This window comes from Bos javanicus, chromosome 15 (genome assembly GCF_032452875.1).
Source record: "Bos javanicus breed banteng chromosome 15, ARS-OSU_banteng_1.0, whole genome shotgun sequence".
Lineage (NCBI taxonomy): Eukaryota > Metazoa > Chordata > Mammalia > Artiodactyla > Bovidae > Bos > Bos javanicus.
Genome location: NC_083882.1, coordinates 28,735,688 through 28,763,222, shown reverse-complemented (window position 1 = coordinate 28,763,222; position 27,535 = coordinate 28,735,688). Strand labels below are relative to the sequence as shown.

At 50.4% G+C, this 27,535-nt stretch overlaps 2 protein-coding genes across 5 annotated transcripts in view; one reads left to right on the top strand and one right to left on the bottom strand.

Moving 5' to 3' along the window:
• Positions 1-18,349, top strand: part of SMIM35 (small integral membrane protein 35) — a 108,019-nt gene extending 89,670 nt beyond the window's left edge. For 2 of the 3 annotated variants that reach the window (XM_061440447.1, XM_061440445.1), the window contains one exon: positions 127-18,349. The gene's annotated coding sequence lies outside the window, so the exon portion shown is untranslated. The remainder of the gene's footprint in view (positions 1-126) is intronic. The other variant, XM_061440446.1, reaches the window with a different exon arrangement.
• Positions 14,089-27,535, bottom strand: IL10RA (interleukin 10 receptor subunit alpha). Of its 2 annotated transcripts, XM_061440439.1 has the most exons (7): positions 27,350-27,535; positions 24,828-24,942; positions 24,035-24,225; positions 22,756-22,925; positions 21,741-21,888; positions 19,604-19,725; positions 14,089-16,825 (listed from the first exon to the last, which is right to left on the bottom strand). In XM_061440439.1, exons 1-7 carry the CDS (start codon positions 27,414-27,416, stop codon positions 15,896-15,898), a joined length of 1,743 nt encoding a protein of 580 aa, XP_061296423.1. In that variant the 5' UTR covers positions 27,417-27,535; the 3' UTR covers positions 14,089-15,895. The 2 variants fall into 2 exon arrangements, with proteins under 2 accessions (XP_061296423.1, XP_061296424.1); XM_061440440.1 differs by lacking the exons at positions 24,035-24,225; positions 24,828-24,942.

Below are 27,535 nucleotides of genomic sequence, written 5' to 3'. Positions count from 1 at the left end.
ATGATTAGTACATCAGTTCCACCTCAGATCATCCGGCTTTAGATCCCGGAAGTTGAGGAGCCCTGGTTTAGAGGAATCCTTTCCAAGACTCATTTCTTTGTCATGTCCCCTTATCTTTTTCTGCAGGAGGAGGCTCCTGGCTCAGAATCCACCCCTCTTGGGCTTCCCCTGCCTTCAACCCCTGGGTCTTCAAGGCCTGGCCTGGCCCCTCTTGTGAACATTGAGGAGTCTTCTCTTGGGACACCCCAGCCTGCAGCATGAGAGTCCCCGGGAGAGTCAGACCTCTGGGAACAAACTCTGTGATGTCACAGCGGCTTTCTCACAGAAACCAAGAGAAGGCCATTTCCTGAGGAGGAGGGGCTGGTTCCTGGGGGGCTCCTGAGCCTGTGGCCACAGGTTCCAGGTGCCCTGGAGAGCAGAGCCCTCCCAGCTGGGTGGCGTGGGTGGGGCTTGGAGATTCCGGAGGGGAGCTCTCCATTGGGCATCCCCAGCCACTTCCCCTGGGGGACTGACACCAGGGCCAGAAAACCTGTCATAGCCTCCACAGGCAAAGTCATGTGGGAGGAAGGGTCATTCCAGATGCTTTTAAACCTTCCTACCAGAAGCCAACTTCTCCTGAGAGCTGTATACTGAGCTTAGGCCTTGACTCTGCCCTGCCCCCCTCTGCCCTGGGTTCTGGCACTTTCCGCAAGTCCCCCCACCTCACTACCCAACCCCTCATGCCCTCCCACACATCTGTCCACCACCTGTGTCTGTTTCCCTTGCTACTGACCAGCGTCTGTGCCTCCCAGACAATTTTGAGGGCAGTACTGAGAACAGTCTAGAGACAAATTCTTATTTTTAGGTTCCTGTGATGGGGAGGGCCTGGTGTAGATAGCTGTCTCTCCCATGTACTCCGTTTCCTGTGCAAGGCCTGCCTTGTAATGTGGAAAGTGGACCAGAAATGGTGAGAATGGGGGAAGAGGAACCTAGATTAGCCTGAAATAAACCAGATAATGCACATGGGAAATCAACAACCAAGTATAGCTTAGTGGACAGAACAGTTAGTTCATGAGTCATGACTCCTTCCTCCAGTCTATACCTTACTGGACCTGAGGTGGGGCCCAAACTGGGATGTCAGCTTGCATGCTAAGCTGCTTCAGTTGTGTCTGACTCTGTGCGATCCATGGACTGTAGCCTGCCAGGCCCCTGTTCACGGGATTCTCCAGGAAAGAATACTGGAGTGGGTTGCTGTTTCCTTCTCCGGGGGGTCTTCCCAAGCCAGGGATTGAACCTGTGTCTTCTGCATTGGCAGACGGATTCTTTACCACTAGCGCCTCCTGGGAAGCCCCGGGATGTCACTTTAGTAGGTACTTTATGCAGCATTGTTCAGTCCAGAGGGACTGAATTCCTGAGGCAGCTGTGGATGGAGCAGGGTCTAATGGAGGTCCTGCCATTGGTGAAAACAGCAGTTAGAGCTACCAGCCACTGGTCTCCCTGACGATGTCCCAGAACAAGGCCAATAATATACAGAGGCCCAAGACCATAATAGGTGAAGAGAAAAGTCACATTTGTCCTCCTGTCCTCTCTTTTCTGAAGCCTGGTTTCTTTCTTGTTTTGGATTTTAACAGATTGACTCGCCAGGGCCTGGGGGCCATTCTCCCGACAGAGCCAGGTTACAACTTAATAAGCCAAGTCTCTGCCTTTGGAGGTCTTTGGCTGGGCCCCAACTCCTCTATTCCTGGGTAGGTGGAGGTGGGGAGGGGCCCCCTAGACTCTGGACCCCTCCCTTCCTTGAAGGCCCATTGGGAGAGGTGTGGGGAGGGGCTAAGGGCTGACCTGGTGCCCTTCCTCCTTGCATTTCAGTTCTGAGGGCTGAGCACCATTGCTTAACCCAAGGGGGTGTCCAGTATCAGTAAACGCTCAGCTGCGCCCTGCTCAGTGTGGATCCTGGGTCTGCAGCCCTGGCAGGGCCTCCCTAACCCCTGAAAGTGACCTGGGGAAACCTCAAAGGCTAGGGTCCTGGGCCCAGGTGGTCTTGGCCCCAGGTTTGATGGCTGCAGGTAGGGAGACAGGGACAGCTGCCCTAGGCTGGGAGAATGGAGGGTATTTCCTATCCTGGGGAGCGGAACTGAGACCCCGCCACTTCCTCTTTTTGGGTCCTCTGACGTGTTCCCTGTCCTCTCTGCCTCCCCCTCGTTTTCCTCACTTCCGGTGTCTGACTGGCTAATGCAGCTTTCTTTACCCTGGACTCTACATCTTTCTGTTGGGGGCAGATTCCAGCTCATTCAGAAATGGCGAGGGAGCAGATGTCTAGAAATCTGGCTCCAAGTCTGGTTATTTGCTGGGCACCTTGACCCATGGCGATGCCAGCACCGCCCCCACCACCCAGGCCCTCCCCTTCCTCGTAACTTTTCTTCACCTCTCTGGCCCCAGGAGCCAGGAGGCAGTCATGGACAGCCCGCAGTTCCGTGGACTGGCTGTTCCCAGGCCACTGACTGACACCCTGTTCCTCTTTGGAGTCTGCCAAGGCTGTTCTCCTGCCTAGAATGCCTTCTCCCCCCGACCCCCACCCCCGGCCACATCTAATCTCCATGGTTGGCTCAAGTCTCATCTTTCCTGTGGCTTCCCTTGGACTCTAGACTTGATGCCACCCAAGCAGGCAGGGTTAAGTCCCACAGGTTTTAGTAACCATTAAAAGTGGAGTCAATAGGAGGTGCTTAATAAATGCCAGCTGAGTGGAAGGAAACACCCACTGTGGCCACAGAAGCCTGCCTGGTGCTAGAGAAAGATGCCCAGGTGACATGAGGAAGAGAAGAAACTGCTTATACAGTGCAGAGTCTGCAGAGTGCAGTGCACTTCCACACACACCAGTGTCTTGAGCCTGGTGGCAACCTTGTGATGTGGAGATGACTATCAGTCTCATTTTACATATAGAGAGATTGATGCTCAGAGAGTTGGTATTCTTTGCCTAAGGCTGCACAGCCAGCAACTGACAGAGGCAAGGCCTCATGGATACAGCCCGACCTCTGGGCTTGGAGGGAGGAGCACTGTAGAACAGGGTCTGGGGTAGAACCTGTCCTGCCATGCTGTGTGGTCACGGGCAGTCACTTCATCATCCTGGGATTAAATTGCAGCATCTGGCACTTAAGGGACTACTTCCTCAAGACCCCTCTCTGTTACTTGAAGCAGAAAAAGAGTCCTATCTTTTTTTTTTCTTTTCCAAATCTCTGGGCTCTCTGAGAATTGGGCCATAAAGAAAGCAGAATGCCGAAGAACTGATGCCTTCAAACTGTGGTGCTGAAGAAAACTCTTGAGAGTTCCTTGGACAGCAAGGAGATCATACCAGTCTATCTTAAAGGAAACCCTGAATATTCATTGGAAGGACTGAGGCTGAAGCTGAAGCTCCAATACTTTGGTCACCTGATTCGAAGAGTGACTCATAGGAAAAGACCCTGATGCTGGGAAAGACTGAGGGCAGGAGGAGAAGGGGACAACAGAAGATGAGATGGCTGGATGGCATCACTGATGCAATGAACATGAACTTGGGCAAACTCTGGGAGATGGTGAGAGACAGGAAGGCCTGGAGTGGTGCAGTCCATGGGGTCATGAAGAGTCAGATGTGACTAGGCGACTGAATAACAACTCTGTGTTTAGTGCCACAGAGCTGGCACTTAGTAGGCATACCATAATTTGAGTGGCTGCCTATAGCAGAAAAGAGAAGAGAAAACTCCCTAGGGCACTCTGTTGTCTTCTCTGTGAGTGATAGTGCTGCTTTCCCCGTTTAATCCCACTCCTCTGTGATCTGCTGAGCGTTGCTTATCTTTTGGAGCACTCTGCCAGAAGAGCCAGTTGTGTGTGGCCCTGGTGTGTGGCCATTCCCATCCAGGCTGGATTCTCCAGAGGTGAGCTTTTGCACTCTCCTTAGTGGATTCTGACTTCCTGTATCTGAGGAGCCTGGGCAGTACTATATTTCATGGCCACTGACCAAAAATGCCCTGCAGGCTCGTTTCACACCCACTTCTCACCAACAAGAGCTTCTTCAGGTGTTCAGGCATCGGGATCCGTTGTGAACTTTGAAAAAGGAAAAAGATGGAAAATCATCCACATTGTCGTAAACTGTGCTTCCAGCTAAATGAGTGTTTCCTTATATAGCATGTGCAGAGTCACGGAAAATTATATTCCTGCTTCTCTGGTGGCTCAATAGTAGAAGAACCCACCTGCAATGCAGGAGACGTGAGTCGGGAAGATCCCTGGAGAAGGAAATGGCTACCCACTCCAGTATTCTTGCCTGGAGAATCCCATGGACAGAGGAACCTGGCGAGCTACAGTCCATGGGGTCATAAAGAGTTGAATATGACTTAGCAACTAAACCACCACAGTTTAGTGCATTTCATACACAAAAGAGGCACGTATAAAGTGTAGTGATAACTCTCTAACACAGGAGGTGGCAGCTGAAAGGTGATGGCTGCAGTTCCCTTTGACCCTGATAGTTTAGGATCCTAAATATGACTTTGTCTTTTTTTTGACCCTGGCTAAGACCGATGAGTACTGAAGACTGGACCATTTCCAACCTATCCCTTCTTGAGCAGGAAGGTGAAACACTAACACACACCTCGAATTAGTGCAAGACAGGGACTTCAAATGCACTGTCTCATTTCATCCTCCCCGTCTCCCAGGCTAGGGAACAGAGGCTCAGGGTCTGGAGAAAAGATTTGCTTAAGGCCAGGTAAGACTGTATTTTCTTTGTAACTCTTCCTCACTTTTAGCCTCTGCCCAAACTAGCAGCTCTCCGAGATCCCTGGCCCCCAAGGAAGCAGGCCCCTCCCTCTGGTCTCTCATCTCTTTTCCAGCCCCCTGGTGTGCTGAGAAGGACTTCTCAGAAGCCAGGGCTCTCCAGGCCCTGTCCTCAGCTGTGAGTTTCTCATCGACCCATTCTTCAATCTTTCTTTTACTTTTTATACTCCCTTTCACCTCCAAATCATCAAATTCTGCTTATTTTTTTAAATTTTAAAGCAAGATTTTAAAAAATATATAATTTATTAATTCTTGGGTCTTTGTTGCTGTGTGGGCTTTTCTCTAGTTTTGGGGAGAGGAGGCTAATCTGTAGTTGTGGTGCATGGGCTTCTCAGTGGTGGCTTCTCTCATTGTGGAGGACAGGCTCTGGGGGAGCATGGGCTACAGTTATTGTGGCTCATGAATTCTAGAGCACAGGCTTAATAGTTGTGGCTCATGGACTTAGCTGCTCCGTGCCATGTGGGATCTTCCCAGACCAGGAATGGAACCCACATCTCCTGCATTGGCAGGCAGTATCTTTACCACTGAGCCACCAGGGAAGCCCAATTCTGCCCATTCTTTATGTCAGCTCAATTTTCACTTCTCCAGAGGAACTCCTTCAAGACCTATGGACCTCCTTGTCTTTTAGTCCTTAATTCCAGATACTCTCCTGTAACCTAATTATTGATCATTCCCTTGTATTCATTCATTCTTACAGTTTCTTTAACAGGTCAAGAACTGTGCTAGGCACTATGAGGGAATACATTCCCTCTTGAGAGTAACCTCACTCTCCCCTACTTGATGGGTACTTCTTGCTGGCAAAATTCAGAACTTACACCTATTCTAAGTTCTTTATGGTGCCTTGTACAGCTCTGACCATAGCCAGTGACTCCTCAGGAAATTATGTTGTAGGAATCTTCAGTCTCTTCGGGGAATCTTGGTTGTTGCTTCATCCCTGGACCAATCCTGGGTGCTCTGAAAAACCAGAACTTTTGATTCTGTCTTCCCAACCTCAACCCTTTGATCATCCAGCGACATAAATCTGGAGAAGGTGCAGATCTTCTATTTGAGTTTTTCTATTTGAGGGTTAAACTAAGGGATGGCCAAACCCATGAAGAAGCTGGGCAGGTGAGGAGGGGGCTCTGAACTTCTGTAGCTCCCTTTCCAGTTTTAAGGACCTTGCCCCATGCCAGTGTCTTCCTGCTCCTCTCTCTGGCCGAGGGTTCTGAGAACCTCAAAGTGGGAGCAGATGGGTCTTTCCTTACAGTATTTTTAAAAGTGCTTAGTGATCAAAAAACCATCTAGAAGCAGTGATATTTAAGCAGTTCTAGTACAAAACAGGAAGCCAGTGGCCTGGTGAATTCTCACACTTGGGGACCAGAAGTGAAAATGTTCTGCCTGCCCAGAGCAGCAGCAGGTCAACAAAACAACAGGTGGGGTGGTGCTGGAGGCCCTGCCAGACTCCCTGTCTTCTGGGTTGTCCCTGCAGAGCCTTGGGGGCTATCTCCCCTTCTCCAATGCCTAGGAGGAGGTTTCTCATACACAGGCAGGGGGCCATGGGGAGGGAGAGGGGTGGAAAATGTAAGAAGCCTCATCTTCAGGTCTAGCCCCAGTAGCTGGTGGGCCCCAGGTGCCTTGTTTGTAATAAGGTTGCCGCTGGACTTGAGGATTCTGAGGTCCCCTCCAGCTGCAAGGCTGTTTCAGAATGTGGGTGACTTCAGTTCCATGGGGCTGGGGGAGGGGGGCAGGGGAGGAGGTAGGCAGAGACACCTGAATGTGTTGCATATGTGTGCTTGTGTGTGTGTGCTGCAGAGGTGAGCCAAGGAAGACAGGGATGTCTTGTTGCCTGCTGTATTCCCAGAGGGCCTGCCCATGACTAGTGTTCAATGAATGTTTGCTGAAGGGGTGAATGGCTGCCTGCTCAATGTTTTCATGGTCCCCTACCTTGCTTCCTGACCACATCCCCTTGCTCTAGGCTTCCTGTTTAGTCTGTAGGCCTGAGTACCTTCAGTACCTAAGAGCTATAGGGTGAAAATAGCAGGGAAGGGAATAATCATGGTATAATGTGACTAAATCAAGATGATAAGCCTGAAAACAAAATCAAATTTATGTACTACCTGCTTTCTTTTGGTGCTAATGTCTGCCAAGTATCCATTCAGCCCCAGGCTACTGTTACCATCATTGCTATCTCATGTTGGATATTATTTCTTCGACATATTTCACATGCATTTCTCTGTGAAGAAATCCGTTTGTTCAGGCATTCACTTATTCATCAAAAATGTGTTGAGCACCTAGGCTATATATTAGCCACTGGTTTAGCATGAAGGATACAGAGATAAACCAAGAGGAGTCTCTGTCTCCAAGAGCTCAGGTTGAAATGAGTACTGCATGTTGTAGGCACAATGACAGCAGTTGCCCAGTGAATTCAGGAGCAGAGTCATTGAGAATATTCTCTCCATTTGGCAGATGAGAAGACTGGGGCCCAGAGTTGACAAGATAAGATTAAGCTAGGGCTTCCCTGGTGGCTCAGATGGTAAAGTGTCTGCTTGCAGTGCGGGAGACCCAGGTTCGATTCCTGGGTCAGGAAGATCCCCTGGAGAAGGAAACAGCAACCCGCTCCAGTATTCTTGCCTGGAAAATCCCATGGATGGAGAAGCCTGGAAGGCTACAGTCCATGGGGTCACAAAGAGTCAAACGTGACTGAACGACTTAACTTTCAGTTTCAGGTGAGGGTAGAACTCAGGTCTCCTGAGATCTGTTCCATTCCTAAGCACTCTTTACACTCCCTGGGTTTGTCACCTCTTCCCTTTTACCCTTGGGGCATCTCTAGACCAACCACCTTGCCTTGGAAGCCTGTCCATGCAGCCTGAGTGGACAGATGGACACTTGTGCCATGTGAGTGTCTTGCTTTCTTCACTCTGTTACAGCATGCTGCAGCACTTGTTCTGCTACACGTGTGGTCTCTTTGTCCCCTGTTTGAATTGTGGGCTCAGATCTTACAATATTTCAAGTTTTGGGAGAGTCTCCCAACCTCACTTAGCGTCATCTAATAAACTGTGTATTTTACTCCTTTCAATTCAGTCCAACAAATGTGCATTGAACACTCTAGCTGGACCGAATGCTCCTGCTGTGACCCCCATGCATGTCTCCATCACAGCAGGTTCAGCTGATGCCTCTTATGACCCCGTACATCTTTTTGGCTCCACACCTAGTTCTGGCCAGTTCTGAGTGGGCTCCAACTGACTTTGTGCTGATAAGTCTCTTCTCCAGTGCCCACTGGACATCACTTGCTTCCTGCCCTGGCTCCTCCTGTTCCGGCAAAGCCCACACAGCACCTTGCACAGGACCCTGAGAATGCAGAGGAGTCAACATCTCTGCAGGAACCTCAAGCAGGGGAATTCAGGAACTGATGGATCAGGACTTCTGTTCTCAGGGGATGTTTGGAGGAGGACTCTCTATATGCTCCAATTAACATTCCGGTGGGATCAATTGCTCCCAGCATGACCAGTTTGATAAACTATTCTTGTTTGGGCTTTTCCTTCTCCTGGTCCCTTGCTCTTGTTCCCTGTGCTTAACTTCTAAATAAACTACCTTCCCACAAGTCCTTGAATCAGGCTCTGCTTCTGAATGGAGAAGTTTAGGCTGCCAGCAATGACTTCCTTATATTGCAAACCTGTCTGTATTCATTTATGTACTTGCTCGCTCATTCATTCCATCCCCAAATACAAACTGAGCGTCTACATTCTAGGTTTGGGAATGTAGGAGTAAATGAAAGAGATCAAGTCCCTGCTTTCACATATCTTATATTTTCTTGGGAGTGACAGGCTATGAGCAAATAAACATATAAATAGATCATATCATTTTAGATAATGATACGTGCTCTGAAGGCAAAAAGCTGGAGATGGAGGGATAGAACAGAGTTGGGGAGGATACTTGGATAGGGTGGTCAGTGAAGACTTCTCCAAGGAGGCTCCATTTGAGGAGACACTTGAATCAAATGAGGAGGGCATTCAGGAGAAGACCTGGGAGGAACAAGGGCTAATGACCTGAGATAGACATTAGACTGAAGCAGAGTGGGCAGGGGGAGATTGCAGGAGGTATGTCAGGAGAGTGGGCAGATACCAGCTCATCTGGACTTTACCAAGATCAAAGGAGAGGGCTTCCAGCAGAGGAATAACATGACCTGAGTCATATGTTATGAAGATCATGTAGGTTACTGTACTAGATTAAGTATACTGTACAAATCACACTGGATTAGATTAAGGGAGCAGGAGTGGAAACGGAGGGGCAGGAAGGGGATGAACAGTGGTCCAGGTGAGACAAGACAAGACAATGGATTTGACCAGGATAATACTGTGGGGGTGGTGATAAGTGATTGGATTCACCTATTTGGAAGGTAGAGCTGATTAGGACCTACCTGGTGGATCAGATGTGGGTTGTGGAAGAATGACTCCTGATTTTTTGTTATGAACAACTAGGTAAGTGACGGTGCCATTTGGAGGGGAAGACTTGGGGAGGAATGAGTGTGTGAGGGAGTCAAGAGTTCTGTTTTAGGCGTATTTTTGAGATGCGTGCTAGACATCTAAATGGAGCTGCTCAGGGGGAATTAGAATTCAGAAGTCCTGCTCAGACTTTTGGAAGTCATCAGCATCCAGATAGCATTTAAATGTATGGACTGGGAGATATCCTCTAGGAGTAGTGAGGAGAGAAGGGTTGAGTTTAACAGAACAAGCAGCAAGTCATCAAGTTGTCCTCCAAAGGAGTGACTCTCAGACTTTGATGTGTACGTGAATCGCCTGAAACTTGATTATTTGTAACTTACTGACTAAGCAGGTCCCTGGGCACTAGCCTTAGAAATTCTGAGCCTTGGAGAGAAGCTTAGGAAGACAAGTAGCCCCAGATGGTTTAAATGTAGGTTATACTTTGAGAAACTGTTCTGGGGGATAGGTAGAGGGTGGGAAGGGGAGGACAAGAATAGTGCTAGCGTTGGGGTGACTAGATAGCAGGATCCTAAAGAATGTTTCTGTTCTCTCCAGGGCTGTCATGAGGCCTTACCCTCCACCAGCCCCTCCTTCCATGTACGGAGAGGTATACCGTGTGGCACCCAGACTGTCCTCTGGCAGTCATGGACCAGTCTTTGCCAGGCACCCCTCCTACCCCAGAACTAACCAGCCCTACAGAGCAGCTGACTTATGAAAAACCCTTGACTTCACCCCTGTGATGGATGGGCTGTCACTGTCCAAGGAACAACATGGCACCAATGACACTGGGATCTGCAAGACAGGTGCCCAGCACAGGTGTCACTAAGAGCAGAGGAATGGCAGCCCAGTTTTCCTCAAGGCGAGTGACCATCAGATGAGTATTCTAACTGCAGCGGGGCTTGATGGGCATCTCCACACCTTTGGATGTGGACTCAAACTAAGTGTATCACAGTACTAAAGTTTTCACATCTGAAAACTCCGAGCCTCAGCTCCAAGCCCTCATCCAGCACCAGGTCTGCCTTGCCAACTGCTGGAGGAACTTTCCCTTGGCTGACTTGTCATATTGACTCCAGAACTTACCATCTCCCCTCTATCCCCTGCCCATATATCTCCCTTCCATGGCCATATTTCACTTTTCTTATCATCCACATTCAAGTATGTGTGTGCTTAGTTGCTCAGTCCTGTCTGACTCTTTGTGACCTCAAGGACTGTAGCCCTCCAGGTTCCTCTGTCCATGGGATTCTCCAGGCAAGAATACTGGAGTGGGTTGCCATGCCCTCCTCCAGGGGATCTTCCCAACCCAGGGATCAAACCCAGGTCTCCCACATTGCAGGCAGATTCTTTACCGTCTGAGCCACCAGGGAAGCCCACACTGAAGTATGATTAGTATCAATACCTCTGGTTCCTGTTTCTCTCACTCCAGCCAATCATCAAGTCTTGCCAATTCTCCCTTCGAAAATGTCTTTGGAATCTGTCACTTCCTTTCCATTCCCACTGTCCCTGCTCATTTGATTGGATTATCATTTAAGCCTCTGGTGTGGAATGAATGTTTGTGGTCCCACCGTTCATCTGTTGACGCCCTAACCCCTGAAGTGCTGGTATTAGGAGGCGGAGCCTTTGGCATGTGCTTAGGGTTAGATGAGGTTGTGAGAATGGAGCCCTCGCAATGGAAAAAAGGGTCCTTATAAGAAGAGGAAGAGAAACCAGAGCTCTCTGCCACCCCTCCTCCATCCCACCCCGCTCAGTAAGGAGAAGGAGAAGCACCCATCGTGAATCTTTAGCCTCATCTGCAAGTCAGGAAGAGAGCCCTCACTAAGAAATGAATCTGCCAACAGTTTGGTCTTGGATGTCCCAGCCTCCAGCACAATGAAAAATAATTTTGTGCTGTTGAAGCCACGCAGCCTACAGTATTTTGTTATAGCAGCTTGAGCCAATACATCTCCCGTTCCATTTCTCTGCCTCTTGCCTTCGTCTGTTGTGTGGATAGCAGTGTCTTTCATGACACTTCTCAGTGATTATAGTCATATATACTTGTTGTTGAGCAGCTTGGTGCTTACCTTCATAACCAGAAGGTGCCCTCCATGAAGCTGTGCGTCTTTCGTTCACCATTCTTGACCCAGGGCTGAGTACCACGTTGGGCGCGTAGCAAGAGGTTACTAATATACTCCTTCAAGAAATGAAATGCTGATAAAGAATGCCTCCGACCAGTTCTCTCAGCTTTCTTCCTGGTCCCTTCTGACTCACGCCTGGGGGGCTGACCAGGGTTATCTTTCTGAAACACGAATTTCACTGCACTCAACCCTTCTTTTGTCAGTGCTTACTGGACCCTGTCAGTGTTTACCAGCACCCTTTCTGAATGTTTATGGGCGTGATAACAAAGTTAAGATCAAGCTGATAGTGAGGAAAGGTGTGGTGGATCAGTAATAAAAATGATCATAAGTGATTAATACAAATTTTTAAATTGTGGATTTGCTTTAAAAGAAACCCCCAAGCCCACGAGCACCACAGGAAATGGATGAGTCATGCGTTCCAAGTATCTAGTGTCCTCTAGATTGGGGCTTGATAAAATCAGCCCTAACTGCTAGAACTACCTCGCTTGGTTACCAGTGTACTGTCCCAGGTGGGCATCATGTTAGTGTCCCCTTCTCTGCTGTTCGCAGGTGGGGCTCAGAGACCACCGCCCTCAACCCACGCTGCCATGTGGGCTCCATTCGGTGAAATGGGTGGGACTATCTCAGGAGTCACGACCCGACCTGTGCGACCCTGTGTGCATTGGGAATGGGGTGGAGAGAAATGGAGATCAGGGAAGACAAGGGAGACCCGTTGACCATGGCTATTTACAAACTCAGGAAAGCACAGTTCAATAGAATTTCCTCTTCAGTGGAGCTGACCCATTTCCCCTCTCCTTAAAGAGGAAGTTCCATTAGCTCATAGAAACGCAGAGTCACCCATTCCTCAGCTTGGAAAAGCCCTCACAGGAGGTTTCTCAGTGTAGGAACAGACAGGGATGTCTCTTGGGGACTTTATTCCAAATTCCTGAGAAGTCTGGTGGCATCTTACCGCTGTTTGGAGGAACTCTCTCAGTTTCTCCCATGGCCCTGGTGCTGGGCAGTCTGAGCTGAAAAGGGGAGGAGACCCAGCCCAAACTCGCACCCATTCCACATCCTCAGACCCCCTCTCTCTTGAATCTTCATATTCAACATCTTGGCCAGCCCTCATCCAACCTGCCCCAGGGGCCTTTCCATTTCCAACACTCAGTTCCAGGAGAAAGTGACCAATCTCACACTTCTTACCAATCTGACAAGAAGACCTTTGGGGAAAAGTCTGAGCAGGTCCCAAACAGTGTGAGATACGTCAAGTTCTGTGAAGGTGATAGGATCAGGGCTTCCCCGGAACTGGTTAGTTTCTCAGATTAAGAGGGGAGAGGTGTGGTTGGAGACAACACAGTGGAACAGAGATGCGGTGTCCCTGGCCACCTCCTGGAGGATCCAGGATGTGACAGAGAGCAAAGTGTACCCAGACTCAGGCCTCGAGCCCTGGGTCTGCTCCACCCGCTGGGCTGAGCTTGGGGAGAGCCTCAAACCCACATGTGGCTTTTCGTGGAAGGAGGAGGCTGCTTTTAGAATTGAATGCAGATGGCTTCCGCCCTTATGAGAAGTACCTCTGGGACACACTTCCAGGTTGGGGGTAGCAGTTGGTGGGTTCCAGGGACACCTGGTTTGCTGTCTTCCTGGAAGGGAGGGGCCATTGGGGTCTCCTTTCAAGTTGTCAGAATTCACATCCAAAACACAGTGTTCTCTGTCCCATGGTTTCCTTTTCAGTCTTCCTAAAGAACCAACTCACTGGAAAAGACCCTGATGCTGGGCACGATTGAGGGCAGGAGGAGAAGGGGATGGCAGAGGATGAGATGGTTGGAAGGCATCACCGACTCAATGACTTGAGTTTGAGCAAACTCTGGGAGACAGTGAAGGACAGGGAAGCCTGGGGTGCTGCAGTTCATTGGGTCGCAGAGTTGGACACGACTTAGTGACTGGACAATTACAACAACAAAGAACCTCTGCATACTCTTTCATTTATATCCATTTTCATTATCTCTCATTATATTACATAATTTTTACATTATCATTCTTTTTTTTTTTTTTTGGTGGCACCCCATGACTTATGGGATCTTGGTTCCCGGACCAGGGATCGAACTCGGGCCCTTGTCACTGAAAGCTCAGGGTCCTAACCACTGGACTGCCAGGGAATTCCTTCATTATCTTTGCTTACCTTCTCTTTCAACAATTTTGTCATATATTTAATATACATTTTTAAAGATCTCTTTCATTTTCACCAGTTTCCAGGAAAAACTGTTCATTTCCCTTTACAGCTTTACAAGTCAACAACATACAGCCGAAGCCAACACAACACTGTAAAGCAATTATCCTCCAATTAAAAATTTAAAAAAACAAAGTCAATGTCAGCTACCTATGCCTGGAATACCATACACCTGGTACGTTAAACTGTTTATGTATGATCTCGTTTAAACCTCCCAACATCCCCACGAGGAATTATTATTCCCATTTTATAGATGAGGAAACGGGGACTTAGTAAGGAATTTGCCCAAGGTCACAGGCAACAAATGGTAACATGAGGAACTAGACCTGATTTGAGCGTTGAGTTCTCAGTCTTGGTGCCTTAAAGCGACATCACACATCTTATTCATTTTCATCCTTGATCATCAATAACTTGACACTTCTACCAGCCACTGTGTCATCGATATCTGACTGATGTCACACATCCTATTCATTATCATCCTTGATCATCAATAACCTCACGCCTCTACCAGCCACTGTGTCATCAGACATCTGACTGGTTTTCTGAGATTCCTGTGATCCCAATAATTTATTGGAAGAAAAAACATACATCAACTCATTAACAGAGCCTTGTGTTTCAAGCCACATTCGCACTCATGTTTTCAGTGGAACCTTATAAACAAAACAAGTCAGGCAACATTTTCTGGTTTCACAGATCAGGAAAGGTGACTTTCCCAAGGTCACATGGCTAGGAACAGTGAAGTCAGAATGAGAACTACTAGGCTCTTGAAATGCCCAGAACTCTTTCCCTGTACCATGCTGCCTTTTCAATAAATAAACTAAATAAATAAACCCTCCAAGGAAATGCTGAGAAACCCTCCCTCAGACCTGTTTCTAGAGGGAATTATTATCGGACTGGCATCTATGAGCTTTCTGGTGGAGTGGAGGAGCTCTGGCTGGATTCACTGGGCCTGATGCTTATTCCAAGAGTGGCACGGAGAAGGCAGGGCCAAGGATGACCCGGGGGGCATACAGCTTCCCTGCTCACAGGTGCAGACAGATCCCAAACTGACTGTGGGGAAGCAGAGCCTACACCTGCCCCCTCCCTGGGCCCAGGGTCTGGTCATTGTCTCAGCACAATCCCATCCACTCCTGCTACGTGGATGAGCCCTCAGCGTGGGGCTGTCCCTCGGCCCTCAGCTCTGTGTGGACACAGCTTCCTCCCAGCCCAGCATCATGTGGGGTTGGAGGTGTCACCCCAGAAGCCAGGCTGGCCAACATCCCAGCATGAGACTGAGTCTTTATTTTACAAATGGAATAACCACGGCCCTTTGATAAGTGGCTCAGATGGTAAAGAATCTGCCTGTCATGCAGGAGACACAGGTTCGATCCCTGAGTCAGGAAGATCCCCTGGAGAAGGGAATGACTACCCTGTCCAATATTCTTGCTTGGAGAATCCCATGGACAGAGGAGCCTGGCAGGTTACAGCCTCCATGGGGTTGCACAGAGTCGGACACAACTGAGCGACATCCACTTCTGAGAAGTGGCTGCTGGTCCAAGCTCACCACATCTGATCACTGAGAGGACAGAGGTCTCAGCCCAGTGCCCTGTCCTATAGCTGGACATCAGCAGCAACACAAGTACAGGTCCTAACCCTGACCTTCCTGGGCAGATAAGGTGATGTCCAAGCCCAGAGAGCCACTGAAGGGCTGTGTTTGGACCAGGACAAACACCCATGGTTTCTCTGGTTCTGTCAGCAAGGTGGTGGGAGCAGCAGGATGAGGGCAGTGTGTGACATGGCCACTCCGAGTGCCCCAGGGGGCTGCTGCTCTATTTGCTTGAAAGAGGGCACTGTCTGCAGATGGACGCAACATCCCCAGGGTTCTGAGTCAGAAGCCCCCTTTTGGATCTCAGCTCCCTTTGGCTCCTGTTTCCTCCTTCCTCCCCTGGAAGTGGCCCCTGTATTGGCAGCCCTGACGTCTCTATCCTCCCAGCCCTCCATCCTACTGGAGGCTCTCCTGACACATGGACAGCCTAAGTGGGGAGGCCTGGCTCACTGAGCTGCCTTTAGCCTGGTGGCTTCATGATCCCCCTGAGCAAAGAGTCCTTTAAAGCACAGGACGTGTCCCGAGGAGAGGGGAGGTCTCTATCCTGCTCTTCTCAGCTCTGCCAGAGTCTGCAGGGCCCTGTCTGCAGAGCAGGCCGATGCCACCTATGTATCCTGTGTTAGTCTAGCTTCCTCCTGGACACCTACTGGGCCTGCAGCAAAGTGCTCAGACTGGCATTGTGCTTCACTTCTGGCCCCTGGATCCTCTGGGTCCAGGCAGTGTGCAGCTGAAATCAAAAGCAAGCCCTTAGCCTGCCTCACTCATTCGACTGCAGGCTGGTGATCAGTGGCAGGGTGACCAGGTCTGAGTCAAAACTGCCCAGGAGACCGCCCGGGGCCGGCACACAATCCAGAGGGGCAAGGTCATGGGCAAAGCTCCAGTCAGATGTGCCGAGGTCGCCACAGCTGGTCAAGCCCAGAAATGACCAGTCCTCAGTTGGTCGGTCCCACTGTTCTTCAGGGGTCTGCAAAGGAGCAAGAATCATTTCTGGGGGGTCCTGTTGCACATAGCCCTTGGCCAGGGCTGGTAGAGGCCAGCCCGCCTCAGTATCCAGGCACGTCCTGAATTGGGGGTCAAGGTCCTCTGTTGAGGAAGACTCTTCTTCCAGGCCGCCTGCCTGGGCTGCCTTCTCCTCTGGGCACTGGGTCTGCTTCAGGTAGCCCTGGAAGGCCCCTGCCACTGAGTCTTCTTCCACAGGCTCCTCAGGTCCCAGGGGACTCACATGGCCTGAAGCTGAGCCACCCTGAGCATCCTCAGGCTGTCCCCTAGAGTTCTGGACCAGGCCAATGCCACTGTCCTCCCGGTCCCGGCTGTCGCTCCCCACCTGTGGCTCCCAGCTGGGCTCCGTGCCGGGACACAGGCGGGGATCTGGCAAGCAGATCCCGCTGTCTGCACTGTTGCTGCTACCTGCACTACCACAGCTGTTCTCCAACTCCTGGGGCATCCCCTTTTCCAGAGTCCCCCCGGCCTGGGGATCGGAGGCAGGGAGGAGGAACTGGGGCTCCTCGGTCTGCAGCGACGGCTTGGCACTGCCGAAGCCACTGTCGGTGCTGCCGTGCATGTCTGAGTTCCTCAGCTCTGGAGTCACCTTGGGGAAGGCCTCCTCGTCCAGGGTGTGGACGGTATCTTGGGTCTCTGGGTAGGAAAACTGGCTGATGAGGTTGAAGGGACTGGGCTTCTTGAAGACCTGGGGAGGAGAATGCAGAGTGAGAGGGGTGGGAGAGTCACCAGCAGGAACCCACCCCAGTGCAGCCAGGAGAGGTGAGGGGTTCAGGAGACACTGCTCCAACAGACGGGGCATGGGAGAGCCTGCAGGACAGGTTGCTTGTCCTTTTGGCTTTGTTTCAGAATCGAGTTTTCCTCCTCGTGCAAATCTCAGTTTGACTCAGGCCAGCTACCTAAGAAGCCTGTGTTCTCAGAGCTCAGACAGAATGGGAGGCTGCAAGGAAAGGTGAACATTCTCAGGCAGCTCCGTCAGCAGTGCTTTTCAAACCCGAGAGGCTGGCTGGACCATTGAGATCTAGAAATGTGTTTCAGACTTTTCCCCCCCAGTAGGACCCTGAGTGAGAAACATGTTACATAATAACGCTACGTAAGATATAAATAGCACACAAACATAGTATTCATACACAACTGAAATCAGTTTCACAAAATAATACTTATTGTTACTGCCTGTGCATCGTGATCTATTGTATTCTGTCCCGTCCTATTCCATGCTATTTGTTTCATCTTTTAAAATGCTGGAGGTGAGATACCAAGATCATTTCTCCACTCCGAGTGTGACTCTCATAAACACAGCCTGGCTTCAGTGTGGGTCAGTGAACAGGCACAGAACTAGCAGCTGAGGAGGCTCTGCTGCTGCTGCTGCTGCTAAGTCGCTTCAGTCGTGTCCGACTCTGTGCGACCCCACAGACGGCAGGCCACCAGGCTCCCCTGTCCCCAGGATTCTCCAGGCAGGAACACTGGAGTGGGTTGCCATTTTCCTCTCCAATGCATGAAAGTGAAAAGTGAAAGTGAAGTCGCTTAGTCCCCATTAATTGCTAATAGTCCCAGGAAGTCACTTAACCCTTCTCCCCCTAGCTCTTCTGCCCCAGTTGCACTGGGGTTCCTTCTGCTCCAGACAGTGCTGTCTCAGGGCCTTTGGCTACTCCTGCTCGGAATACTCTTCCCCAAACATTTTGTATGACTGTATCCTTCTTATCATTCAGGTCTTGGCTCAGAGGTCATCTCCTCAGAGAGACTTTTCCAATCTCCCCTCTTCCTATCAACCTTGTTTATTTATTCTTAGCACTTAGTTTCTGGAGTTAATTCTTGTTTTCTGTGCTCCCACATGCATATACACAGATACGCTCACTCCCTATACCCAACAAAATGTTCACAAGCTCCTGAGGGTGGAAGTTGTCTGTTCTTATTGGCCACTCTATTCCCAGAGCTGCTTAAACTGAGCTGGCACATAGTAGGCACTCCTAAGGTTTATAGACTGACTTATTGACTCACGGTTGCACATCTAGATCCCTTTGTATGTGATGACTCTAATTCAACTCTTATTGGCTGGATCCCTATTAATATCATATGACTAAGGATGTATATTCTGGAGCCAGACTTTCCAGGTTCAAATTCCAGCTTTGCCTCTTATCAGCTGTGTCATTTAGGCCAAGGTTTGTATTAAAGTTAATAGCTGATTTAAGTCTCTGATCCAAATGTTCAGAAGGAACAAAAAACTACAGATTGCTTGTCATCTCCTTTGGCATTTTTGCATCTACGTCTATGTCTATTTCACTGGTTTGCATTAAAGTTAATAGTTGATTCATTGGCTGTCCCTCCAGACCTGATCAAGCCTCTTGGGCCCACTTACTCAGTTGCTTTCCGTACAACACTTAGCATGTTGTGGATGCTTGGTAACTGTAGCTCCACTGCCCACTCCCTCTTACTAGAAGTCTTTCCTCAAGCTCAACTAAGACACTTCTATCCAGTGGTCCTCTCCCACTGCTCTGCTTTCTAGTTCCCCATCCTTGAGGGCAGGCCCCACGGTGCGCTCACCAGGCAGCTTCACTCCCCTTCTCCCCACTCCATGCCCATCCCGGAATTCTTACTCAAGATCATTTCAGAGGGCCTTTGCCACTTGCCTTATCTTCCCTAGAGATCCTGGGAACCCTGCAGAAGGTCCCCTTCCATCTGCGAGCTTCCCCGGGCTCCTGTCTCCCTGACAGAGCCCATCCTTATAGCTGAGTCCTTGATCATCCCAATAATGTCAGTTTGGGGGACCATCTTTGGTCCAGTCTGAATCCCAGGCCAGAGATGGGCTGAGGTCTGGAGATGCTGCTCAATGGGACAAGTTGAATTTCAGAGGCTGACTGACTACAAACCAGCATCTGTCAGCACTGTGTAGTCAGAGGAGACCTGCCCCGCCCCCGCCCCCGCCCCTCCCAGGAAGGGCTGGAGATGCTGCTTCCTCCAGGAAGCCCTCCTCTCAGCATCCTCTCCAGGCTGCTCTCTCCACCCTGACCACAGCCCCTTGTCTTCCTCTTCCAGAGCACTCAGCACAGCCTCTAGGGATGGGCAAGGCTGGGCTCTGGCCTTGACTCTTGCTGGCTGTGGGGCTCTCTGCATGTAACGATCTCTTTCTGCCTCAGTTCCCTCAGTTGTAAAGTCAGGCTTATAACTGCCTGTCTCCAAGGTACTAATGCCCAGGGGCTGGTCTGCAGCCAGTCATTAGCAAATAGTAACAAAACGGCGTGAGGTGGGTTGGAATTACTGTGTTTTTTCTGGGCCACGATAAGGCAACATTCTCTGTACTGGGCTTGGCATTCAAGTTCTCCCTCCCACCCCATGGTACTTGATGAAGGTGCCTCTGATAACATCAGGACTGAGGTTACGGACTGCCTGGGAGGGTGTGCCCTGCCTCTAGGAGTCCTGGTAGGGCTGGGAAGGAAGGATGGGGCGGTAGCCTCTGTGCAAGACTCACCAGGACAGCAGGCAGCTTCCCCCGGCGCCGCACATACAACTGGAAGGTCAGACAGAAGGCCAGGGCTCCATAGAGCAGCAGGACGAAGGTGAGAAAGATGCTGATGTTGGTCACTGTGAAATCTGTGGGGTCCAGAGAGATGGGTTTGTAGGCCGTGGGACGTGGAGGGGCGTCCCCGTGGCCCCTCTCAGGGGCCTCTCGGTGAGTGGCCGAGTAACCACCCCTCCGGCCCCTCAGGCTACCTCTAGGCCACAGCTCCCGAGGCCACAGCTACATTCTTGTTTTCACTGTGGCATGCAGAACCTAGTTTCCTGACCACGGACTGAACCTAGGCCCCCTGCACTGGGAGTGGTCCCTGGATTCTTGGGAATCCCTGCCTGGCTTTCCACCCTCCATGCTGAAGGATCCCTCACTAAACACATGGACCCTGCCGCCAGTCTTTGCAGAGAACTCACACGATGGCACACAGAGCTGAGGCGCAGGATGGTGCAACAGGTAAGAAGGGGGGCTCTGGGAGCGGCCAGACCTGGGTTCCGATCCCAGGTCTATCACTTACTAGCTGTGAGGCCGTGGACAAATTACTCAGTCTCCCTGAGCCTTAGTTTCACCATCTACAAAATGGCACAATAAGAGTGCCTCCCTCACAGGTGGCTGTGAAGTTCCAAGCCCTTGAAAACAGCACCCCCCGCCCCAATCTGTGGTTTCAGTGACCTGTGGTCCAAAAACGTTACATGGACGATTTCCAGAAATAAATAATTGATAAGTTAAATCATGTGCCATTCTGAGTAACTTGAAATCTCATGCTGTCCCACTCTATCACTCTGTCCCACCTGGGACATGAATCCTCCCTCTGTCCAGAAGATCCTGCCTGTGTCACTTAGGGACTGCCTCAGTTATCAGATGGGCGGTTGTGGTATTCAGTGCTTTTGTCTAAGAAACCCTTATTTTACTCAATCATGGCCCCAAAGTGCAAGAGTAATGATGCTGGCAATTTGGACATTCTTTTAACTTAAAATTATCTTCGATTTAATTGATAAATTAAACTCTGTCATATGCATGTATGTACAGGAAAAATTAGTATACATCCATGATTTCAGGGCCACCACTGGGGGTCTTGGAACGTATGCCCTGGGAATAAGGGGGGACTACGATACTTATGTTATCTGATTCTTACTCTTAAGAGGTAAATACTATTACCGTCCCTATTTTTATAGACTAGCATCCTGAGGTCCGCAGAGATTAAGTTGCCCAAAGTGATATATTTCCTAAGTGGTGAGGCTGAGATTTGAACCCAGACCTGTACACAAAACTATTTCTGTATTAGTGAGTGGATGTTGAAAAAGTGTGTAAGGCCACGTGGCACAGAGATGGTGCCTTGCTCTGCTTCAGTGAGAGTGGGGCTTAAATAACAACCAGCTTCTAAGTGTCTGTCATAAATTGAAATGTGTATAGAAAAGCAAGGAGTCCTTCTGGTCACTGCTGGATGCTGCCCCCACTGGACCGGGCACTCTCCCAGCCCACTGACTGTTGACATCACCCGCTAGGCATTCAACATCTACTATCCCAAGTAGCTAGATGCAGCCTCCTCTTGCCATGCCCTGTCTTCCCAGGCAGACCATAGGATCCTTGTGGGCAGAACCACGAACTTCACACCCTTCACACATTCCCTTGCCTGCCACCCACCCTCCACACCCCCTGCACTTGGTTGGGAGCCTGGCACAGTGTCTGCTGACTTTTGCAGCTGCGGAGAAGAGCTAGCTCAGTTCTGCTTCCTCTGAGGGGGAGGAGGGAAAGTTCTGAGATGCCCTTGGGGTCCCTAGCTCCATTCAGCCGAGGAATGTGACAAACAGGAACCATCACAGCTGACTAAGCGGGGCTGGGAAGGGCTCCTGGGAGCTTAGCTGGGCTCTGGTGGGAGACCTGGCACTGTGGCCACAGCCTGGAAGTCACTTATATGTACTGAGCCTCAGTTCCCATCTCTCTAAAATCGGGACAACAGGAGCTCTTTCACAGGGGCTGGGTTAGGATGGAGGGCTGTGCTGGCGGGTGGGGGGCCAGCACAGTGCCCCTCAGCGGCAGCCCTGCTTCCTTCCCTCCTGCCTCCCTCCTGCCCGGACAGCAGCCCCAACCAACTCACACTGCGAGGTGAGCAGGATGCACTCCTCCTTGGACCAGACCTCCTTGTTTACTCGGGAGCCCACAGACGGTTTCACCCTGACGCAGAACTCTCCCACCCCTCTCGGGATTGGGAGTTTGAAGCTTTCGTTTTTGACCTTGCCATGGGACTGAAATGAAAACAACCAGAGCAATAAACACGATATCCTTGTTCCATGGCACATGAGAGCCAGAGGGGCAGTTAGAGATACTCTAAAGCACTGCAAGTCAACCTTCTTCAGTGTTCTTTTTTCTAAGGTGACAAACCCTGCTTTATCAATGCAGCCCAAGGTCTCTGTGATTACCATGATTTATTTTGTACTAAAAGAGAAAAGGAAGTGTTTTATAGATACTGAGGACCTTCCCAGAAGGGGCTGGAGTCAACTGTGGTGGAAAGGGATGCATGCATGCATGCTAAGTTGATTTAGTCACGTCCGACTCTTTGTGACGCCATGGACTATAGCCCACCAGACTCCTCTGTTCATGGGATTCTCCAGGCAAGGAGACTGGAGTGGTTTGCCATGCCCTCCTCCAGGGGATCGTCCCGACTCAGGGATTGAACCCGTGTCTCTTATATCTCCTCATTGGCAGGAGGGTTCTTTATGACTGGGCACCACCTGGGAAGCCCATGGTGGATAGGAAAGAAGATGGATTTTGTGGTTCCAGGTCCCTCATTTATGGGCGTGTGCTTACAGGGCCTCCTGGAGCCTCATTTCCCCAGCTATAAAACAAAGTCTCCGCCTACAAGAGGATTGGAAACCATAGCTATACAATGTCCCCTGTAGTTATACAATGTCCCGCAGACACCTAGCAGGCACTGCCTTCCCTGCCATCTGGCAGAAGCACATACTTGAGGACTGAGGCCATCTCAACCCTCCCTCTCCACCCCCATCCACCTCACAACCTCCCTGACTCTGCAGGTAAAGTTCCCAAGGGGAGGACAAAAGGCACTTCCGGCCCCAGGAGACAGGTGAGTCTGACCGTGGAGAACCCCATACCTCATAGTGTCCTGGTGCCTTGCGAACCTCAATCTGGTACTCCCGGAAATTGTGGAAGATGTTTTCATACGTGTCGCCTTCAGCGGCCACCTCGGGCCTGGGGAGCTGGATGGCCCCAACGATGTTACCGTTGTGCACCTCGAGCTTCACGCTGGCAACCGTCAGAGTCACTGGGTGGGGAGACAGAACCATGAGGCCGCTGGGCCGGGGAGGGCCTGGGCACCCCATCCCTGGCCTCCAAGGTCAAGTTCTTCCCACTCTAAAACCTGTATTACAGGTCTCCCAACCTGGCAGCACATAAGGAATTTCTGGGGTAGAGGGCTAAAAACAGATGCCTGGACCCACCCAAGACACAGTGAATCTGAATTTTGGAAGCAGGGCCCTGGCAACATCTATTTTAAACATACTCCTCAGTCATATTTCTGCAGCTAGTGAAGTACTGGCCTGTGAACAGGCATTTGGGAGACAATGACCTCCAAGAGTATCATTCTGACTTCTGCAGAGCAGGCTTGCCATACACATAAGAGCACAGTCAATCCCAATCTGAAGAATGAAAGAATCCTATCACATTTGGGGCTTATCATCCTTTTCACTACTCTCTGCAGAGAGAAACTCCCAACTTGATTTCAGTAGCAGTTCACTGCTTCAAATGGACTGCCCTGGTGGCTCAGACAGTAAAGCGTCTGTCTACAATATGGGAGACCTGAGTTCAATCCCTGAGTCGGGAAGATTCCCTGGAGAAAGAAACGGCAACCCACTCCAGTACTCTTGAAAATCCCATGGACGGAGGAGCCTGGTGTCCATGGGGTCACAAAGAGTTGGATGTGAATGAGCGACTTCACTTCACTTTCACTTTCACTGCTTCAAAGCCCCACACCCTGATCTCAGGGAATTCTTCCCTAAAGGCAGCAGGACCAGATTCAAATTCTGCCTGTTGCTTGTGGCCCGATGCTGAGTATTTATGGATTCACTTCCTCTCCCAGAACCCTACAAGTATACCAATCTGGCCCTCATGACTCAGCTGTTCCAGCTCACCCCAAGACTTCTCTTCTGTAGGCTAAACAACTCCAGTTCCCTTTTAAATCTTGAACAACTTGGCTATTTTCATCTAAACTTTCTCCAAAGTCCTGACTCAGGTTTCTTTGAGCAACTAAATCCCTGACTAGAAAGCCAGGTGGATGTGGCAAGCCATGGGAACAGAGAGCAAAGGTCTAGACAAGAGCTTCTGGCGGGAAAGGAGCCTGAAAGCCATGCTGTAGGCCCAGGGGAGGAGAAGCACCTTCATCCATGGAGAAGCGGGTGTTAGGAGAGGTCCAGTTGGAATGCTGGCTTCCGTCCACTGCCCGGACTCTGGCCCGGTAACCATTGCTGCGATACAGGTCCAGGGTCTCCATAGTGACATCACAGGACATCATCAGCATCTGGCTACACCTCTGGATGGACTTCCAGGAGGTGGGCTCTACTCCATACCTGCGAGACAGCAGGGTAGGCATGGGGAGAGGAACTTATGCTTCACCCTACCTCCTTTAGGAGGGAAGCAAGGGGCCAGGGGAGAGCTCACACGACAATACAGCCCTCAGGGTATTCCCTCTAGTGTGGGCATCCAGTTGCAAGGGGATCTCCCTTGGTTCTGGGGCTCTGAGCCAGTTTCTCTGTGGTCCAGAAGACTCTCAGATTGGAATATGAGTAGCTCAAATGCCAACTCCTCCAGGAAGACTTCCTACTACTCTCTGCAACACAGCTCACTTTCTTCCTCCTCCCAATTTCATCTGCAGTCCTTAGGGCTTCCTTGTTCTCCAACTGTCTTATGGATGCTTTTCCTATTTTTACAATAAGATGGACAAGTCTTGACAGTAAAGCTTGGCTTTCTCATCCCAAGCTCCCAGCATACTGCTCAGTGCACATGAGACTTGATCGGTACTTATCAACTGATAGATATGTGCCAGGGTCCCTCCTGGTGTCATTTCAGTAACAAGGCAGGTATCTTCCCATGCCAGGGGTGGGTAGAAGGGGCTGCACTCTCCCACTTGCTCACTCATCTCCCTCCTTTCTCCACCCTCCTTTTTGCTTACCTCAGGAGTTCCACTTCATAATAGGTACTTTCAGACTGATTTGGAATGGGTGTCCAGTAGAGGACGTGGTGGAAAAACTCTGCTTCAAACCACGCAGATGGAGGTCTGGGCAGTTCTATCAGAAGAAAGGAGAGTGTCAGTACCAGAGGTAGCAGAGCCTCCCACCACCCACCCCGGGGAAGAGATGCTACTGCAGATGGCTGCAAGCATTCTGCCTGCCTGCTAAGTCGCTTCAGTCGTGTCCGACTCTCTGGGACTCTATGGGCTGTATCCTGCCAGGCTCCTCTGTCCATGGGATTCTCCAGGCAAGAATACTGGGGTGGGTTGCCATGCCCTCCTCCAGGGGATCTTCCTGACCCAGGGATTGAACCCATGTCTCTTAAGTCTCCTGCATTGCAGGCGGATTCTTTACTGCTGAGCCCCCAGGGAAGCCTATTTATTGAGCACTCAGCTAAGTACTTTACATATACTGTGTCTCATTTAATTACCACGGTAGTCATACAAGGTAGGCATCTATTACCCCAAGTTTACTAGAGAAGCAATGAAGGTTCAGAGATTTTAAGTGACTTGCCCAAGGTCAGTGGGGATAGTAAGGGGTAGAATGGGCCCTTGAATCCAGATGGATCTTATCCCAGAGCTAATGTGTCCTTAAATCACCATCTGTGCTATCTGGGATCAGAAGCAGAAGTGAGAAGAGACAAGCTGGGTGTGATGCATTCCAGGCAAGAAGGCAGGGGAAGAGGGTTAATCTGTGCCCATAATGAGCTCTCAGATGAGCTGGTCCCTGGCTGTGCCCAATCCCTGTGCCTGCTCCAGCCCTATCCCAAGGTCTGCTTCCCATCCCCACATCTGGTTCCCACTCTGGCCCCAGTTCTGGCCTTAACCCAAGGCCCCCCTCTCTGGAGTTCTTTGGTACACAGATATCCTCCTCATTGGCATCTACCTGTTTCTCTTCACAGAAGCCCAAGTTGAGTGGTTGCCCCATTCCCCAGCTTCCAGGAGAGCTTTACTACAGCCAGATATCCAGGCTCAGCCTGAGTACAACAAATAGTCCTGGTCCTAGACTGGGCTGAGGACATTTCCACAAAAAACTGGCACCCTTGGCTCCAAGGTGAGATGTGTGTGTGTTAGTCGCTCAGCCATGTTGGACTTTTTGAGACCCCCATGGACTGTAGCTTGCCAGGTTCCTCTGTCCATGGAATTCTCCAGGCAAGAATACTGGAGTGGGTTGCCATTTCCTCCTCCAGGGGATCTTCCCGACCCATGGATCGAACCCTCATCTGCATTGCAGGCAGATTCTTTACCACCTGAGCCACCAGGGAAGATACTAAATACCAAAGCCTCTCTCCACCTCCTGTCTTCCCCTCCCTCCTCCACACACCATTCACCAAGGGCAAATCATTTAACCTAGCAGAAATCTTCTCATTTGTAAGAATGCAATAAATACACCTACTTTAAGAGTCTGGCAATGAAGATTTGCCCATTAAGTGCAATGAAGCATATCAAGGCCAATGCCAACATCCAGTTCTTCTCTCCCCAGTCCCTTAATATCTCTGCATCTGACACTGACTCCTAGGCTGCCCTAGTTCTCCAACTTCTAATCATCTCTCTGATAATGCCTTTTTTTTTTCCTGACGGTCATTCTCACTTAGAAAGCACATCTTGCTTGCTTTCTCATACTGTCTTTGATCCTCAAGTCTGTTTCTCAATTTCAGAAGAGTACATGGAAAGTGAAAAGTACAGTGGGTCTCTGTGGTGTTTGGGCTGCACATCCCCAGCTCAGCTCTCGATCATGTGAATGGTGACCTCATGTTTTACTTCATATTCTGGTTCTCTCCCTGCTCTCTCTGCCTCTGTTCCTGGGACTCCCCGCCCTTTCATTCTCTCCCTTCAGGATTTAGCTTTTCAATTGCAGAAACTTTCCAGGACATCTGGCTGGGTTAGGAGAGCTAAAGGGTAACAGTAGGAAAGAAGAGGCAGGTGGCAGTGGGAATGCTTTGGGGGCTAAAGGAGGAGAACGGATGATATGATGGGGGTGACAGGTGATGGTGGAGGAAAAGAGTTGAGGGGTGACATGGCACGGGGGAAGAAACAGGTTAATTGGAGAGCTAAGGGAAAGTAGAGTCAGACTGAGATCAAAGTAATTTCCCAGAGGGACCACCAGTCCCATAATTTGAACTAGAACAACAAAAGAGTCAGGGCTGAATTTATGACTCACCGGGACGTGGGTGGGCAGTGAGTTGAACGGGGGGGTGGTCATTTAAATTCTCTATCCACACTTCCCCACTACCCCAGTCAATCTCAGCCTGTTAGACGTCTACAACGTGTGAGACTGAGATTCAGGCTTGCCAGAATGCGGGAGATTCGGGGAGGGGGGAGATGATGGGTGCCTCTTTCCACAGAGGGCCGGTCAGTCAGACGGGGTTCTCCGTGGGAGGCAGAACTTTAATGCACAGTTGACAACCAGTGGGAGAGGGAGCAGGATGGGCGCGGAGAGGGCGAGGCTAGACCCAGATCCTTACCGTGCGCGCGAGAGCCGAGGAGCAGGTTGAGGAGCGCCACCAGCTTCACTATCTGGTGCGACAGCATCCTGGGCGCACCGCATTCTCCCGTGCCGGGGCCAAAGCCGGAGCCGAGAAGCTCGCCTCCGGCAGCGGCTCTACTCGGCTGCGACTGAAACCTCAGCCTGACGAGTCCGCTCACGCCCG

What these genes read in the sequence shown, in the direction of transcription:
- IL10RA (XM_061440439.1), bottom strand. Translation starts at nt 27,416, where the DNA reads ATGCTGTCGCACCAGATAGTGAAGCTGGTGGCGCTCCTCAACCTGCTC. An exon ending in TATGAAGTGGAACTCCTGAG is followed by an intron (nt 24,226 to 24,827) that starts GTAAGCAAAAAG and finishes GCTGTCTCGCAG; the next exon opens with GTATGGAGTAGAGCCCACCT. An exon ending in CATCCTGCTCACCTCGCAGT is followed by an intron (nt 19,726 to 21,740) that starts GTGAGTTGGTTG and finishes TGGACCCCACAG; the next exon opens with ATTTCACAGTGACCAACATC.